Source organism: Miniopterus natalensis, chromosome 1, assembly GCF_054644295.1.
Source record: "Miniopterus natalensis isolate mMinNat1 chromosome 1, mMinNat1.hap1, whole genome shotgun sequence".
Taxonomy (NCBI): Eukaryota; Metazoa; Chordata; class Mammalia; order Chiroptera; family Miniopteridae; genus Miniopterus; species Miniopterus natalensis.
The window spans coordinates 100,715,305-100,730,300 of record NC_142081.1 but is presented as its reverse complement, the minus strand read 5'-3'; the positions used below and the strand labels follow the sequence as shown (position 1 = coordinate 100,730,300).

The window sequence follows — 14,996 nt, the reverse complement described above, 5'->3', positions numbered from 1 at the left end:
AGCGCTGGTTGAGTATTGCTAAGGCAGCAGGATCCAGGCAGTTTTATTAGGGAGGCACTTGTCCACAGGCTTCAGTTATTGCCTCGGACGCCCCTGTCCCCTTGTTCCAAGCTTGAGAAGGCAGGGACCCTGTCAAAGTCACATAGGCAGAGGGTCAGACCGAGTGGCTGGTTTGGGCCACAGGTAGGAGCCCAGACTTAAGGCCATTCCTTTGGGTTATTTCATGTAGCCATTTGGAGATTCTGCCATAATTATCTCACATTTAACCATTTTGTTGTTCTCAGAATGTTCTTCTGTGGTATGGTTGCAAATATTGAGAAATAAAATTGTGGCTGCAAAGGACAGAGGTAGTTGGGAGGAAGCCAAGAGAGAAGTGAGAACTCAAAACCCTCGCCCCATATGAGGCTGCCTTTCAGATACTTTTATTCCTTAAAATGCAGGGCACCTGGACACTTCCTGCTGTCACGTCACTTCAGAAGGTGAGGAGCTGGGAAGAGAAGAAGCAGGGTCTGCATAGATAGATGACATGAGAAAGCAAGTTGAAGGAGACTAGTTTTACCCCCAACCTGTCACTTCATTTGTTTAGGGCTATTGTGGTTTGGTTTGGTTTGGTTTGATTCTTCGATTTTTTTTTTTTTCAAGATCACTTCTTATATTTTTTGGACAGCCAGGGTAAGAAACCAAGTCTCTTGACTTCTAAGATAGAGCTTAGGGTATATAGAAGATTCAATCTTCCCTAACTCATGTGGTCCCAGAGGCTCTGTTATTTCCTGATAGCGGTTTTCAATGGCTTTGGAGGAGAAGGAAGTTCATTGCTATGACAGTCAGGCAGCCACACTGGGGAAAATATGATGTAGCATCTTGTGTAGGAAAAAGTCAGTATTATTTAATCCAGTAATCAGATTTTCAGACAAAGGCATGGCCCAGGAACATGCTGTCTGTGGCTGAGCATAGCATTTTCTTGTCTCCAAAAACAGTGTTCAAAAAATCACTGTGTACGTGGCTTGTCTGTCTCTTTTGGATATGAAAGTGTATCTTGCCTGAAAATTTTTCTCATTCTCATTTTGAAGGCAACTAAATTGCTCTGGAGGTATTAGTTGTAGTGATAATTAGTTTAGTCTTTATTGAGCACCTACTGTGTGCCAGGCTTTGTGTGAAGTGATAGAAATATAGAGAAAGACTCTGATGCAGGTGAATATATGTCATGGACAGAGGGGAGAGAAAGGCAAAGAAGAAAGGTGGGTATTCATTTATCCATCCCGCCTTTTATTCCTCAGGGATTTGTTGAGCATTTTCTATGTGCCCAGCTCTGTACTGAACACTGGGGATACATAAGACAGGCACATCCCTGTGGTCCCTCAAGACCATGCTTCAGGCAAGCTCGGTTAACCCTGACACAGAAAAAGTCAGGACAGCCTGTGAAGGGCAAGATCAGGATCCATGGAAGGCTTCCTGGAAGAGGTGCCTGGGAACTAAAACAAAGTAGAAACAGGTGCTAACCAAGTGAGGCAGAGGCAGAAGGAACAGTTTAGCAATGGCTGGATGGAGGAAGAGCTTAGTTGGGTATGGAACATAGACTTAAGGAAGAGCAGTAGGAAATAAGACTGTTTGGGAAAGATGTTTTATTCCTTGCTTAGGAGTTTGGACTTCAACCTAAGGTAATGGGGAAATGACTGAAACATCTCATCATGGAGGAATTATTACAGGAATCTCCTGCCATTTAAAAGAACATAAGTATGATATCACTGCATAGATTTTAAGTTAAAAAATAGCAGAACAATAAAATTGTGTGCTCTCTATAATTGCTGATATAGAAAACATAATTATGACTATAGCAAGGTATGGGAGGATGTCTAAAAGTAGAATCTATTATTTGCATTGTGAGATTCTTTAAGAATTCCTTCATAATACTCACTCAGCATCGAATCTCTACTGTCTGCCAGTAGATCAGGCTGCAATCCCTTCTCTTTACCATCAAGTATGGAGATCTAATAGCACTTAGGCAGTTTTAAAAAGTGTGTGGTTATAAAACACCCAGAATAGGCAGATCCACAGAGACAGAAAATAGTTTGGTGGTTACCAGTGTCTGGGAGATGAGGAGTGGAAGGAGTTGGGAGGGACAGCTAACAGGTCCAGGGGTTCTTTGGGGGCAATGGAAATATTCTGGAATTGGTGCTAATGGTTGTACAACATTGTGAACATACTAAAAAACAATGAGTTTTACACTTTGGTTCAAATGGTTAATTTTATATTATGTGAGTTTTATCTCAATAAAAATACAGGAAGAAAAAAAGATGCTGATTTTTTTTAATTTTTATTTTTGGTAGTAAAGGGCAACCGGAAGTGTGAGTTGAACTGCCAGGCAATGGGCTACCGCTTCTATGTACGGCAAGCTGAGAAGGTCATTGATGGCACCCCCTGCGACCAGAATGGCACGGCCATCTGCGTGTCTGGGCAGTGCAAGGTAAGTGCCCCAGGACTGTGGCACCCAGGGTGGGTGCTCAGGCCGTTTGAGTGCTGGCTGCCAGGCCGTGGTCTGCTACCTCCCCCAACCCGTGGACCCTAAACATGAGCTCTGGGAGAAGTGGGAGGAGACGGGCAGCTTGGTCCGCTCTGTGTTTTTGATCTTTCGGCGTCACCATGCCTCACTCTGGCATTTCAGTTATTAAGTGATTTATGTTTACACTGCATGCTTCAGGCGGGACACTGACCTATGCTCTTTGGGTCTGGCACTTCTTCCTTCCCTCTGGAGGTTATGGAAAGGCCACTGCCGGATCTGTCCAGAAAGGGTTGGCCTCCTGAAAGTGGCATTTTAAGGGCATGGTGTATTTTATCTTGCCTCCCACCAGATGGGGCAGGCTTCCAAATGAAAGTTGTCTGGTGCCCTTTACAGCAGAAGTTGTACTTTAAACAGGAAGATTTCTCAGCCTCTTTGGACTTCTGAAGTCTGTTCCAGGAACTCCCCACCCGACATTCTGCAGACATTCTGGGCTTGAGAGAATCCTTGTGGGATGCTAACCTTTGACAGATGCAAAGGTTAAAAATAGGCTTCTTAGATGAGATTCCACAGCTACATTAATTCTGGCCTGGACTGCCACCCCTCCTTTTATCTGTAAATGTAGTAGGTGGAACTGAGCAGGTAAATGACTCTTTGGAGCCCAAACTGAGATTCTACTTAATTAAAACTCAATAGCTGGAGGACTGATTTTCTTCAAAGGAGGAGGCTTTTTACATCTGAATGTTCCTGTTCTACCTGGAACGTAAGTTGCCACGGTGTTTAATATTAGAGCTATTCTAGTGTGATTTCTAAGCACAACTTTCCCCCTCAGTCTTTTTATAATGAGGAGGTTTCAAATAGGGTACAAAATAACTTACCTGGATAGTCTCAGATTTTGAATGAAAGTTAAGAAAGGAAAAAGTTGTTTGCTATCTGATGTGTGTGAGGTGTCTTTGGAAGAGCAAACCACCCCCAAAATCAGGAGGTGGTGTCGAAGAGGCAGGGAGCATGGTGGGGAATACAGTGAGGCCTAGCTAGCTGTCTGGCCTCCCGTTTTCCACTCCTTTGGAAAAACCATTGGGTTTCACATGTCCCCTCTGAGCCTTGCCTTCCTCAGATGATACCTGAGGGAGTGTAATTAGAGTTTTATGGTGTCCAGCTCAACTGGCCTCTGCTTCAAAATGTTACTGAGCCTGAAATAATGGTCCTTAAGCAACCTGGCTTTTTCTTTCAGGTCCTGAACGAACTGTTTGGTTTCCTGATATAGGTGCACACTGTTGGGAAGGGGCACAGTGTGTTGGGTAAAAACATGCCCTCTGAAGTCCGATGGCTGGATTCAAAGTCCTTCTTCTTCCACTGATTTACTGTGTGGTTTTGCCCAAGTTATGCAAGCTCTTTGGGCCTCTGTACGTCATCTACAAGCTGAGGAGGATGGCATCTACCTCCTGCCTTGTAGTGAAGAGTCATAAACTAATACATGCAAGGCCCTTGGAATAGGCCTACACTTAGTAAGCCTGCTGGTGTGTATCAGCAGTGTTGTTTATGCCCACTGATGTCCTGTTGTGTTTGAGTTTTTACTGCAAAAGCATTTGCTTTTTTGTAGATTACAGAGTTGTGAGAGTCACTCCGTCTTTTGAGGCAGGTCTCTCACTGTAGTGTGACTCCCGGGGAGCACAGGTTCTAATTGGCTGGGTCTGGGCAAGGGCTGAGTGTCTCATTTTCTGACACGCTCTCATGTGATGTGGATGCTGTTGGTCTATGGATCATACTTTGTGTAGCAGAGTTTTAAAGGACACTGATTAAAACATATTTAACAAAGAACCAGAAATGTAAATACAGAGTGGTGAAATGACTTGGAAGGAAGATGAAAAGTGATCTCTTTCCACTGGGCAAGCATGTTTTCTTAGTGTCACATTGAGTATCTCTGAACTGATGATATGAAAGAAAAACAAACACTTATAAGGACATGGGCATGGACTCTTACCAATTGATGAAAACCTTTCAAACTGTAGGGCAACACAGTTTGAAGATGATAATTGCTAAAAGACTGAGACACACAGTCTCAGGCTATGAGTTGATTAATAGGAATTTTATGTTACGAGGATGACTTTGATATTCCATCATATTTGTTCTCTGTGCTCTTGCCTGCAATTCACTCATTGAAGTTGTTGGAACCACTGACTCTCCATCCTCTCTAGAAATTCAGTTTAAATAATCTGAAGTACGTTTGCGTCCCAGATTAAGATTCTGTTTACTTTGCATCTTTCAAAGGGTAAACTGTCCTTTTCTGAATATTTGATTGGAAGCCCAGAATTCAGATTGACACTTCTGCTTGGCTGACTCATGGCTGAGAGGGCTGTCACTTGCGGTCAGGACTGTCTGCCTCTGAAATAGCTCCAGAAGCCTCTGCTGAAACAAAACTTAATAAAAGGCGACAAGCATTAAATAGGAATACGAGTGAAACCCACAAAAGAGTAGCTAGGGGAGGAGAGTGTCCTCCTGACTCCAAGCCAAAGAAGGCCCAGCCCACCCAGTGCTAGCGGGAACGCTCCGCTCCTGCGCCTAGCGGAGCACCCCTGGGTGCTCACCCTCTTGCGGGCGCGCCTCTGTTTTAGAGCCAGTAGTTGGAAGAGGGGTGGGAACAATGCAGACATCCTTGGGCTGGAGGCTAGAGAAAACGGGGGTCCGCCTCCAGTGCTGGGTGACACTTCCTTTTTTGACAGGGACTGGAGGATCCAAAAGGGTGGCTTCAGGCTAAGGACCACAAGTAGGTAGGCTCTGAAGGGAAAGCGCTGTGGCCCTGTCTTTTTCTAAAGCACGTATCCGAAGCTCGCAGAGATTCCGCCTTCCTCCTCCAGACCCTTTCCCTCTAGACATCAAACAGGACTATCTGGCCAGTCTTCAGAGCAGTCTCTGAGACACTTCCAGCCTTGCCCAGGCATTATTATCATTTGTGGGAATGAAATAGCATTTATGTCTAATTAACAGAGATCACAGTAATAATTCCTATCATTAAGCATCACATTGACTGTGCTGTGATTTTTTTTAACTTGATCTCAGCTTTAAACTGCTTGAAAATTTTCAAAATTTTATAGTTTAATGTATATTTATTATTTTTGCTCACAATTTAATAAAAATAGCTGAAACGTTGCCTTCAAAGATTTAGCAGGCATTTGAAAGAACAGGGTCACTTGGGTAAAGACTACCAAAGAAACACAATCTTCCCTCCCTGGAGACCGGCCATCCAGAAACCTCAGGGTTCCAGAGCTGAATGATACTGAAAGAGACAGAATCAGTCCTAAGACCCACCCAAAATAGCCTTTGGTGGAAAAGGAACAGTCATGGGGTGAATACTTTGCAGTATTGAGGCTGATGCAAAACCTCAAAGGAAGAAGGTGATGGAGCTAATACAAGCTAGCAAGGAACTATTTCTGAGAATCTGCCATGTGCCAGACACTGTGCTCTGTGCTTTACTACAAAATTCTTTCATCAGTTCATTCGTCTTCACAATAAGTTGATCAACAGGAATTTTTAGTCCCTGTTTTACAGAGGACTGTTGAAAAAATGAAATGACTTGGACACACTAAGTGCTGCATAGGGGTTGACTATTAATATTGACTTTTAAAACAGAACGAGCAGTTTGTATGTGATGGGGAGAAACCTGTGTGTTTCAGGTCCCCCGTGTTCCGAGTTTATTTTTCTCGCTGCCTTTCTCCAAAACAGACTGTCTTTCCAAAACACACATCAGGACATGCCTCTTCTTTGCTTAAATTCTGTCTGTGGCGCCCCACAGCCTATGGAATAAAGGCCAGGCCCTTCATCATCTGTCTGCTGCCAGGCCTCCCTGGGCCCCCAGTGTTGGCCAGGCTGGGACATGTTTCTCCCTAACCCAGCAGGCCTGCAGGGCTGTGCCTCCACGGGAATGCACACGCTGTCCTGTCAGCCTGAAGGCCGTGCTGTGCCCACTCTTGGTCTACCCCACAGACACTGCTCAAAAGCCACTGGCTGGCCCCCTTGTGTACTCTTCTATTCTTCTCTTCCCACTTCTTGTAACTATTTGTTCCCATTGCCCCTGCCTGCCACCCAGCCCTCCTGGGAGCAATTACAGGCACTTGGCTTTAGCAAAATACCTACCCTTTGAATAGGTGCTGAAAATAAATGAGTAAATGAATTAAGGTACTTGATGACTCAATCTGTTGGATTTCAGCAAATGAAATTAGTCTTGAACGCAGCACAGTTTTCTCATTTTTGGCTGAGATGGTGGGCAGTTGAGTGTAGATAAAACAAGGACATGAGGCCCCTTTGGCCCAGCCCCCAGAACCCAAGGCCCTGGAGGTTGGGGAGAGTTCTTGGCACCCAAGCTCCTGCCTCCCTCAGCTTGTTTTCAGTTTTGCTCACTCTGAATTTCCCGAGTTCCTTCAGAGCTAATGACAGGACAGACCTAAGCAAGTGTGAGCGCAAGCTCCCATGGCACCTTCTGCTGAGGGGAAAGGGCTCCCTTCGGCCCCCGCACTTCCTCACTCACCCCGCGTCAGCCGTCCCTTCCAGCAGGGCATTTCCTGCGCCCGCCTTCCCTGCGCCCTCCGCTGGGGCTTTCACCCCTCCGCCAGCTGGGACACCACTAGGCTTCCTTCTGGACACATCAGCAGACAGTTTCATATTTAATAAATTAAAGCAAGGTTACTCTTTCCAAATGTTCAGAGATAAGCTCTGGGCCCGAGTGTGGCCCTGGCCGGGCAGGACGGCAGTGGGCGCGCGTCTGTGTGCACTCCTGGGTGCTGGGCACCGGGCTCCTCAAGCTTCTGTATCAGCTGCTCTTGTGCTGTCCGGGGCCAGATCCACCCGGCTCATTTCTCTGCCGATTTGCCCTAAGCTGCTTTTCTTTTTTCCCTCCGTTATTTTGTGGACTTCGCTTAGAGTTCTTTCGTTACTTGAATGACACCAAGAGAATAATCGCGTTGGGTGAGGCCTCTCTCCTTCGCCAGACCTTTGCGTGATTCAGCCTTGGAGCAGCGGGAGAGCTTTTACTTCGCTTGGATTCTGAGCTTACTGACACTTTGTGGCTTCCTTCCTGTATTCCCACCTCAAGCAAACTGTGTCTCAATGCCCTTCTGCTTGTGACTATTAAAACGCTTATCGTGTTCGATTTTAGTTATGGTTTTTGTGTCGACAGGCCTGAGCTTCTGAAGGAGGACCAGTTAGCGATATTTGTACCTTCAGTCCTTCTCTATGGAAATTATTCAATGACTTTTTTAAAACAGGTGAGTGGATGAACAGGTGAACAAGTCCGAAACCGATTGTGAAACCTCCTTTCCTGCAAACAGTCGAGACCAGGGTTAACAAAGTATTAACATTTTAGAGCCCAGGCCCTGTTCTCAACACCTCTTGAAAGCCTAACCCTAAAGTAAACCTGATGAAATGCACCTGATTATCTGCACTTCTTTTCCACTATGATGTTTCTCATTTTCAAACACTGAGACCACTACTTCACATAAAAACTGTTTAGATTTCTTTATTCATACATACTTATCAATTATTATTATTATCATTAATTAATTATTAATTAACTATTAATTAACAACCCAAGCAATACATATAATTATTAATTAATTCAACAAGTAATCTTAACTGCTTACTGCCATACAGTGGGCTAGGCACTGAAGATGAAACAATGGAAAAGATTAACGTGGTTCCTACCCACACTGAGCTTCAATCTAATGGAGAAAGTAATAAAGAGAAAAGGCTGGTTAACGTGCAATAATTACTCATTTGGCTGAGCGTTATGAAGTTACGAGGAACTGAAACAGTGAGCAGTGGCGGGGAGCACGCATGGTGCGGCGTGTGGGGGAAGGTCTCCGAGGAGGGCAGGGTGGAGGTAAGCGGGGGCAACACCACTTACTGACCTTGCGATCTCCAGGGCTTGGAGAAAATGTAGACCACGTCTCCAGCCCGCCCAGTGCTCAGGAGCTGACAGATGTGGGGATGATCATTTTGTGCCATCTCCCTGCTCTCTGCCCTGTTAATCTGGTCTCCTCCTGATGGTGCAAACGTAGTTCCTCCCGGGTGCCCACACATCTTCCTGAACACATGCTGGCTTTAGCAATAGAGAGTCCCCCACTAACGCCATTAAGCCATCCTCAAAGCCCAGTAAGACTGCCCTGAAAACTGGGTGATATAACGGATTACGAGCAGGTTTGGGGGTCAGAGGGGATCTCTAATACTACAACACAGAAAGGAGGGGCTGCTCAGGTTAGAGTGAAGTAGGATGTTCAGAGCTTCCAACCTACCCCTCCTGGGGGCTCCTCCTCCACCAGAGTGTTAGAAGAGAGAGAAATTTAGGGTTCCTCCCCGTAGCTTTCCTTAATGGGCAGCATTTCCCCAAAGGAAACTAGAGAAGTGTTCTATTCAAATTGGCAGGGGTGGTGACTGGGACTCATGACTGAGAAATGAGAGGAAACTTCAGCAGGGAAAGTCCTCTGGGCCAAATAGTCACCTCTGCCCCCATGCACCCCCATCCCTGCCCCTAGACCAAACACAGACTAGAAGCACCATCTAAGTAGGCTCCATTATGGGACAGACACCGTAGAGTTATTCTGCGCCCATTGTATACCTGCTCTGCTCTACAGATGCGGTTCCACGAGGCACGCAGTAAAATTCTCAGGGTGCAGAAACCTGTGCACACGGAAACCACAGGCCGTTTCTACCCGGACAAAAAGGCCAGGGGGAGCAGTAGCCCCCTTTCTCTTTGGACCCTGTGCACATTCTTGTTAGTCAGCTCATGTTCGTCGCTGGTGACACTGTTGTAGGATCAGACTGTTTTTTTAAAACATAGGCTGCTAACCTGATGATGATTCCCACAGAGCCTGGAAGTCTGAGGGAAGATGGGAAGGGAAAGCCCATCCTCCTAACATTCAGTTTGGGCATCTTGTTTTAAGTTCTGCCAAAAGTCAGATCAAACCAAATAGTGACTGAATAGAAAAGCCTTAGAAAACTCTCCGGAGGTGTCACGCATCTAGATAGAAATAGATATTTGAGGACAAAAGTGCTAGATGAAAACACATTTTTTCTTTTATATTCTTAATAGATAATAATACAGTTATGTGACTCAGACACCAAAAAGTGTGATTCCTGTCACCTCTCCACCCAGTTTCCCATTTCCCAACAGGAAATAACCACTTTGATAGTTTCTTTTTTAAGGCAGATATTTTTCTGCACCTAGGAGCCCATTCATATTATATTATTTTCTCTTTTGGGGGTGCACATATGGTAGCATATCACACACACGTGGCTCTGAACTTTGCTTTTCTTACTTAACATACTTTGGAGAGCTCTCCACTTCAATATCTAAAGAATGTCCTTATTCATGTTAGGCTTGCACAGTGCTGCACTGAATGAGCTGACCATGACTTATTTAACCATGATGCACATGTAGGTTGTGTCCTATCTTTTACCGTAACTGGCAATGCTGCCGTAAATACGGTTGTGCATGGGCCAGTTGACATGTTTTCAAGTATCTGTAGGATAAATTTTTAGAATTCAGTCAAGAGTTTGTATGTATTTGTGATTTTAATGCCTAGTGGGTGGCCATTTGCTCTCCAGAGAGGTTGAAACAACTAACAATCCCACCAGCAATGCCTGAGGGTGGTGTGTTATCCAACGTTTGGATCTGTGCCAATCTCATTAGTGAAAACTGGTGTCTTGGGTAGTTTTCATTTGCATTTATCTTATTTTGAGTCAGGTGGAGCATATTTTCATATGTTTAAGAACCACAGGGCCTGGAATAAGATGAGTGAGGAGCACAATTTAAGGAGGCATTAAATTAGATGAAATTCTCAGGGTCTTCTTAAATTTTGTGCCTTTGGCACCTTGCCTGCCCTACATGAGTCCCAGCCCCGAAGGAAGAGCATGTGCCCTTCTGACCCAGGAACCCTTTCCATTCCTTTTGTGTGATCTGTTTTTATATTGGGTTGTTGATCTTTCTTAATTTGTAGTAGCTTTTCATACACGGAAGAGCTTTTTTTATGATATAAATTGCAGGGTTTTTTGGTTTCCTTTAGTTTTGCTTTTAGGTAGTCTTTGACTTATGCACATGGGGTTTCATTATTTTTTGCCATGCAGAAGTTTTAAATTTCTTAAGTGGTGAATTTTCACTTTTATCACTCTACATTTTGTGCCGTAGAAAGATGTTCTACACTCTGAAGTAAAAAGAAAAGTTCTGCTATGTCTTCTTTCAGTAATTTATGGCTCTGTGCTTTTACATTTTTACATTTTATATTAATCCGCTTGGAATGTACCCTAGTGTATCATGTGAGGTATGGATTCAATTTTACATTTTTTCAGATGGCTACCCAGCATGCCTTTACTGTAGAATAAATCTTTCCTGTACTGTTTTGGGGCTCTCTCTTTATTACAGTATGTATGTATGTATGTATGTGTGTATGTATGTGTGTATGTGTGTGTGTATATGTATTCTATTCATTAGTCTGCATGGCAAATATAAGAACATACATTTTGACAGAGAAAGAAAACATTCCAGCATTTACAGTTATGCTAGGTAAATGGTTCTTTGTTTATCACTTGGAAAAGCCATCCGTTTCTAGGGCCTTAGCAAGACTTCACATTTACAATTAAGTTTTTACTTGATTGAAAAGCTAATGTTTTATGAATTTTTAGCACTGGTATAGCAGAAGTTAAAAATATGAAGAGTACTCCAGATGACAAAATTAGTAGATTAATTGAAAAACAGGCAAAAAAGTTCTAGCAGCTATTTGCTTTTCAGAAAAAACTGGGAAAAAATCCCTGGTACCATTTTCTGTCAAATATCTTCTACAAATCTTATTTTATACACATCTTACTAAATTTTTTAGAGTTTATCAACCCATCTCCTGATGGGTTGAAATTTACACTTTTTCCTACTTATTTCTCTTGTGTTTTATTTTCGCAATTAGCAGCGAAATGCTAGTAATTGTAGCATTTAAGGATATTATAAGCCTGGTCTCCTAACCAACTCTGGAAAGGGTGGCAGAAGAAAAGCCCCTTTTTTGCTCTGTGTCCTAACTCACCCGAAAGGACTAAGGAAGTGAAACCGGACAACAGTGGGTCCAGGCTGCCTGTGGCTACTTCAGCCAATTAAGCAGAGATAAGGTTGAATCAAATATGAGCATTTATTCCATTTTTGCCGATAAATGGGAGAGCAGTGGGATTTGTGCACATAAAATCTGTTCTGCCCTTCCTTCCCTTATTGCCTGGCTCGTTATATAGGGCTGTATGCAAGGGAGAAGTAGCTGCAGGGTCTGTGGTCCATGTGTCTCCTTCCAGGATCTTGAAGTCTGATTACAGGGTAGTTAATTTTCTTTTCTTTTTTTTAAATATATCTTTATTGATCTCAGAGAGAGGAAAGGAGAGGGAGAGAGAGAGGTAGAAACATCAATGATGAGTCATTGATTGGTTAGCCCGCAACCCGGGCATGTGCCCTGACCAGGAATCGAACCCCGATCGCCTGGATCCCAGGTAGATGCTCAACCGTTGAGCCACGCCCGGCCAGGCCAGGGTAGTTAATTTTCAATAGTGTTAAAACCAGCTCCCCCAGTTCCTAGGACCTCAGAATGGTTGTTATTCCTGAGGCAAACTCCTGGAAGGAGGTCCAGCCCCGGGCACAGCAACCAAATCAAAGTGCATGGATCGGGGTTCAATTCCCGGTCAGGGCACATGCCCAGGTTGCAGGCTGCAGCCATCAATGACTCTCATCATTGATGTTTCTATCTCTCTCTCCCCCTCTCCCTTCCTCTCTCTGGGATTAATAAAGATATATTTTTAAAAATAAAAAAATAAAGGGAGATCTTGGGTTCCAACATTTGATTTCCAAATACTAGCCTTGTTTCCCCAAAACTGTACTTGGCAAAACCTTAAAAAATGTTTGTCAGTCTTGTAAGAGCTAGGGTGGAGCTTTTCCTGGGTGAAAGATCTTTGTGTCTTTTGGGCTTCAAATCAGTTTCTAAAAGCCTAAACTAATATTTCATACATAAAATGAGAGGTTTAAAATATATGAGATAAATAAAGTACAATGTCTGGTGTTCCAATGATGCTTAATGTGTTCTTGCTAGTATTTCTCAGTTGGTAAAAAAAAATTGGCCTTTTTTAAAATAGATATTTAAGTCCTCTGAGTGAGGCTAGAGAACATGAAATATTTTGTAAGAAGTATGTGTCTTGTCACTGTGTTCCAGCTCTTATAGATTATGGAGCACAGTATAAAGTAAATGTGACTTGAATGCTTCTCAGTGATGACTTTTTAGCTGATACCTTATGAAGGGCTGTTTAGTATAACTGGTCGATAGTGACATCTAGTGTTCATTATTGAAATTACATGTCCTAAAAGCAGCTGTAAGGAAACTAGGACTGGTGATAGACTAAATAGGCCAGGATTAAAATAAGTGGAAGTGGAGTGATGGGGGTAATAACTTGGGCAAATTTGAGTTGGAAGAGTAATGTCTTCTTGATGACAACACCAAGAGCTATAAATAACGCTTGAGGGATATTGTATACGGACATGCAAAGTAAACTATTTGCTTTCAGACTTGGTTCTGAATTGTTTTTTTAGTTCAGTCCTCTTTGGCGCTTCCCAAATAAGGTGTAGGTGTGAATTCACTAACCAGGTTACGTTGAGCAAGTCCCATAATTTCTCTGAGACTCAATTCCCTTAAATACAAATATAGAGATGCTGAGACCACCTCATGAAATTCTGGGAGAATTAAATTCAGTGTTGTTTGGTGCATAGAGACCTGAGCTCAGTGTGGGGTGCGCCATAAGGGCAGTGCTGCTGGTGGCACTGGTGGTGACGTGTCTGGAGCTCATTTGTTGGAACTTGATGGGGCAGCAAAGACAGATGGGACCAGGTATAGAAATTGTCCAGGAGATTGTAACCAGATCATGGGAATGGTGAGCAACAGGAGCCGTGTCCTGATGTGAACAGAAAATGTGGCTTGTATGAGGCTCAGGTGAAGGGGACCACTCTACTCTACCTAAAAAGGCACTGGGGTTGAGAAAGCTGCTGCCCACCTAACTTGGGTCATGGAGTGTGGGAGAGAGGGCTGGGCAGGGTGTCAGGCTTCCTTGGGAGGAGTGTTTTGCCTGTAGAGCTTTAAGAAGGTAAAGTGCAGAAGGGAGTTCTTACTCTGCCACTCACGAGCTGGGTCTCCTTTGTCAAAGTCTTGACTATCCTGATCCGCATTTTCCACTTCTGTTACATGAGGCTGATAACAGTGCGACCCAGCAAGGCTGTGGGGTTAAATGAGCAGATGCATACAAGGCCCACAGCACACACCTGGCACGGTTAGTGAGCACACTTTAACTCTTGTTGCTCCACCCCATGAAGGGAGGAGATGAAAGCAGAAGATTCAAAACAAGACAAATGAAATTCTTTTCAGCCCCTGGACACATGGCTGATCCTCCTTGCCTTTCTACCCTGTTCCCTCTGCCTAGAAATCCTTTTCTCCCTCCATCTCCCTCTTAGGTTTTCTCTGGGAAGCATTACCTGGCTCTGGGAGTGGGTTGTCATCACTCTTTGTACTGTGTCCCAGTCCCCATAGTGCCTGGTTTTGACACAATTTCTGCTCTCATTAGATTGTAGTGTCCATACTTATTTACACATCTGACCTCCCTGATAAACAATGAGCCCCTTGAGCCTGACAGAGCTTAAGTACTTAAGAAATGTTGATAGAATTGAGCAATATGAGAGGGAGGAGAATGTTCTTTGAATCTGGGGTGTGTGGATTTTATTGAACTGTTCTTGCAACTTTTTCTATGTGCTTGTAATCCTTCAAAATACAGAATTGGAGGGGGGAAATGAAAGATTTAGCCTGTTTTCCTTTGTGTATTCAAAGCCTTTCTTTTGGCGGGGGAGGGGGCGCGGGGAGTGTTGAACTAGGTTCTGACATCTGTCGTGCGTTTCTCCTTCCTGACATGTCCTCCCTGGGCTGCTCGAGCTGCGCAGAAATACTGTCTGTGTCCAAATGGGGAAGCTGCCCTCTCTGCCTGCAAGTCCAGTACCTGAGTTAGCTCTTTCACCTGTCATTAGAGAGAAACAGATCCCTCTCCTCCTATATGTGAATACTGTTCTTGATGTTTCCTGGAAGCCACGGTGTATTTTGGAACTGGAGATGAAGAAGGATAACCTTAAATTTTACAAAGAGGAAGCATTGAAACAGTCATAGAAATGCATGTTCAGTTCAGAGCAGGGAGAAAAACTATACATTGTCACTTCCGTGCCCCCTGCTGGACATTTGCAGAACTGCAGCCTCCAGATCACTTGTAAAAAATTCCATTCACTATGCTTTTGAAAAGCATAAAAGGTTCCATGTTCAAAGCTATATCCTAGCCCATTCTCTTCTACAGCAGCTATTGCTTAAATGGTTAAGCTCTGTATTTAATTAAAATACAGTGGACAAATGTAATTTCAAAATGAAAGCTGCATAGCAAATACTCTTCAAGTGCTTCTAATTTA

At 43.8% G+C, this 14,996-nt stretch overlaps 1 protein-coding gene across 1 annotated transcript in view; it reads left to right on the top strand.

Moving 5' to 3' along the window:
- Window positions 1–14,996, top strand: part of THSD4 (thrombospondin type 1 domain containing 4) — a 589,485-nt gene that overhangs the window by 250,357 nt on the left and 324,132 nt on the right. The window contains exon 7 of the mRNA XM_087824677.1: window positions 2,328–2,464. Within this exon, the coding sequence (XP_087680803.1) occupies window positions 2,328–2,464 (137 nt within the window). The remainder of the gene's footprint in view (window positions 1–2,327; window positions 2,465–14,996) is intronic.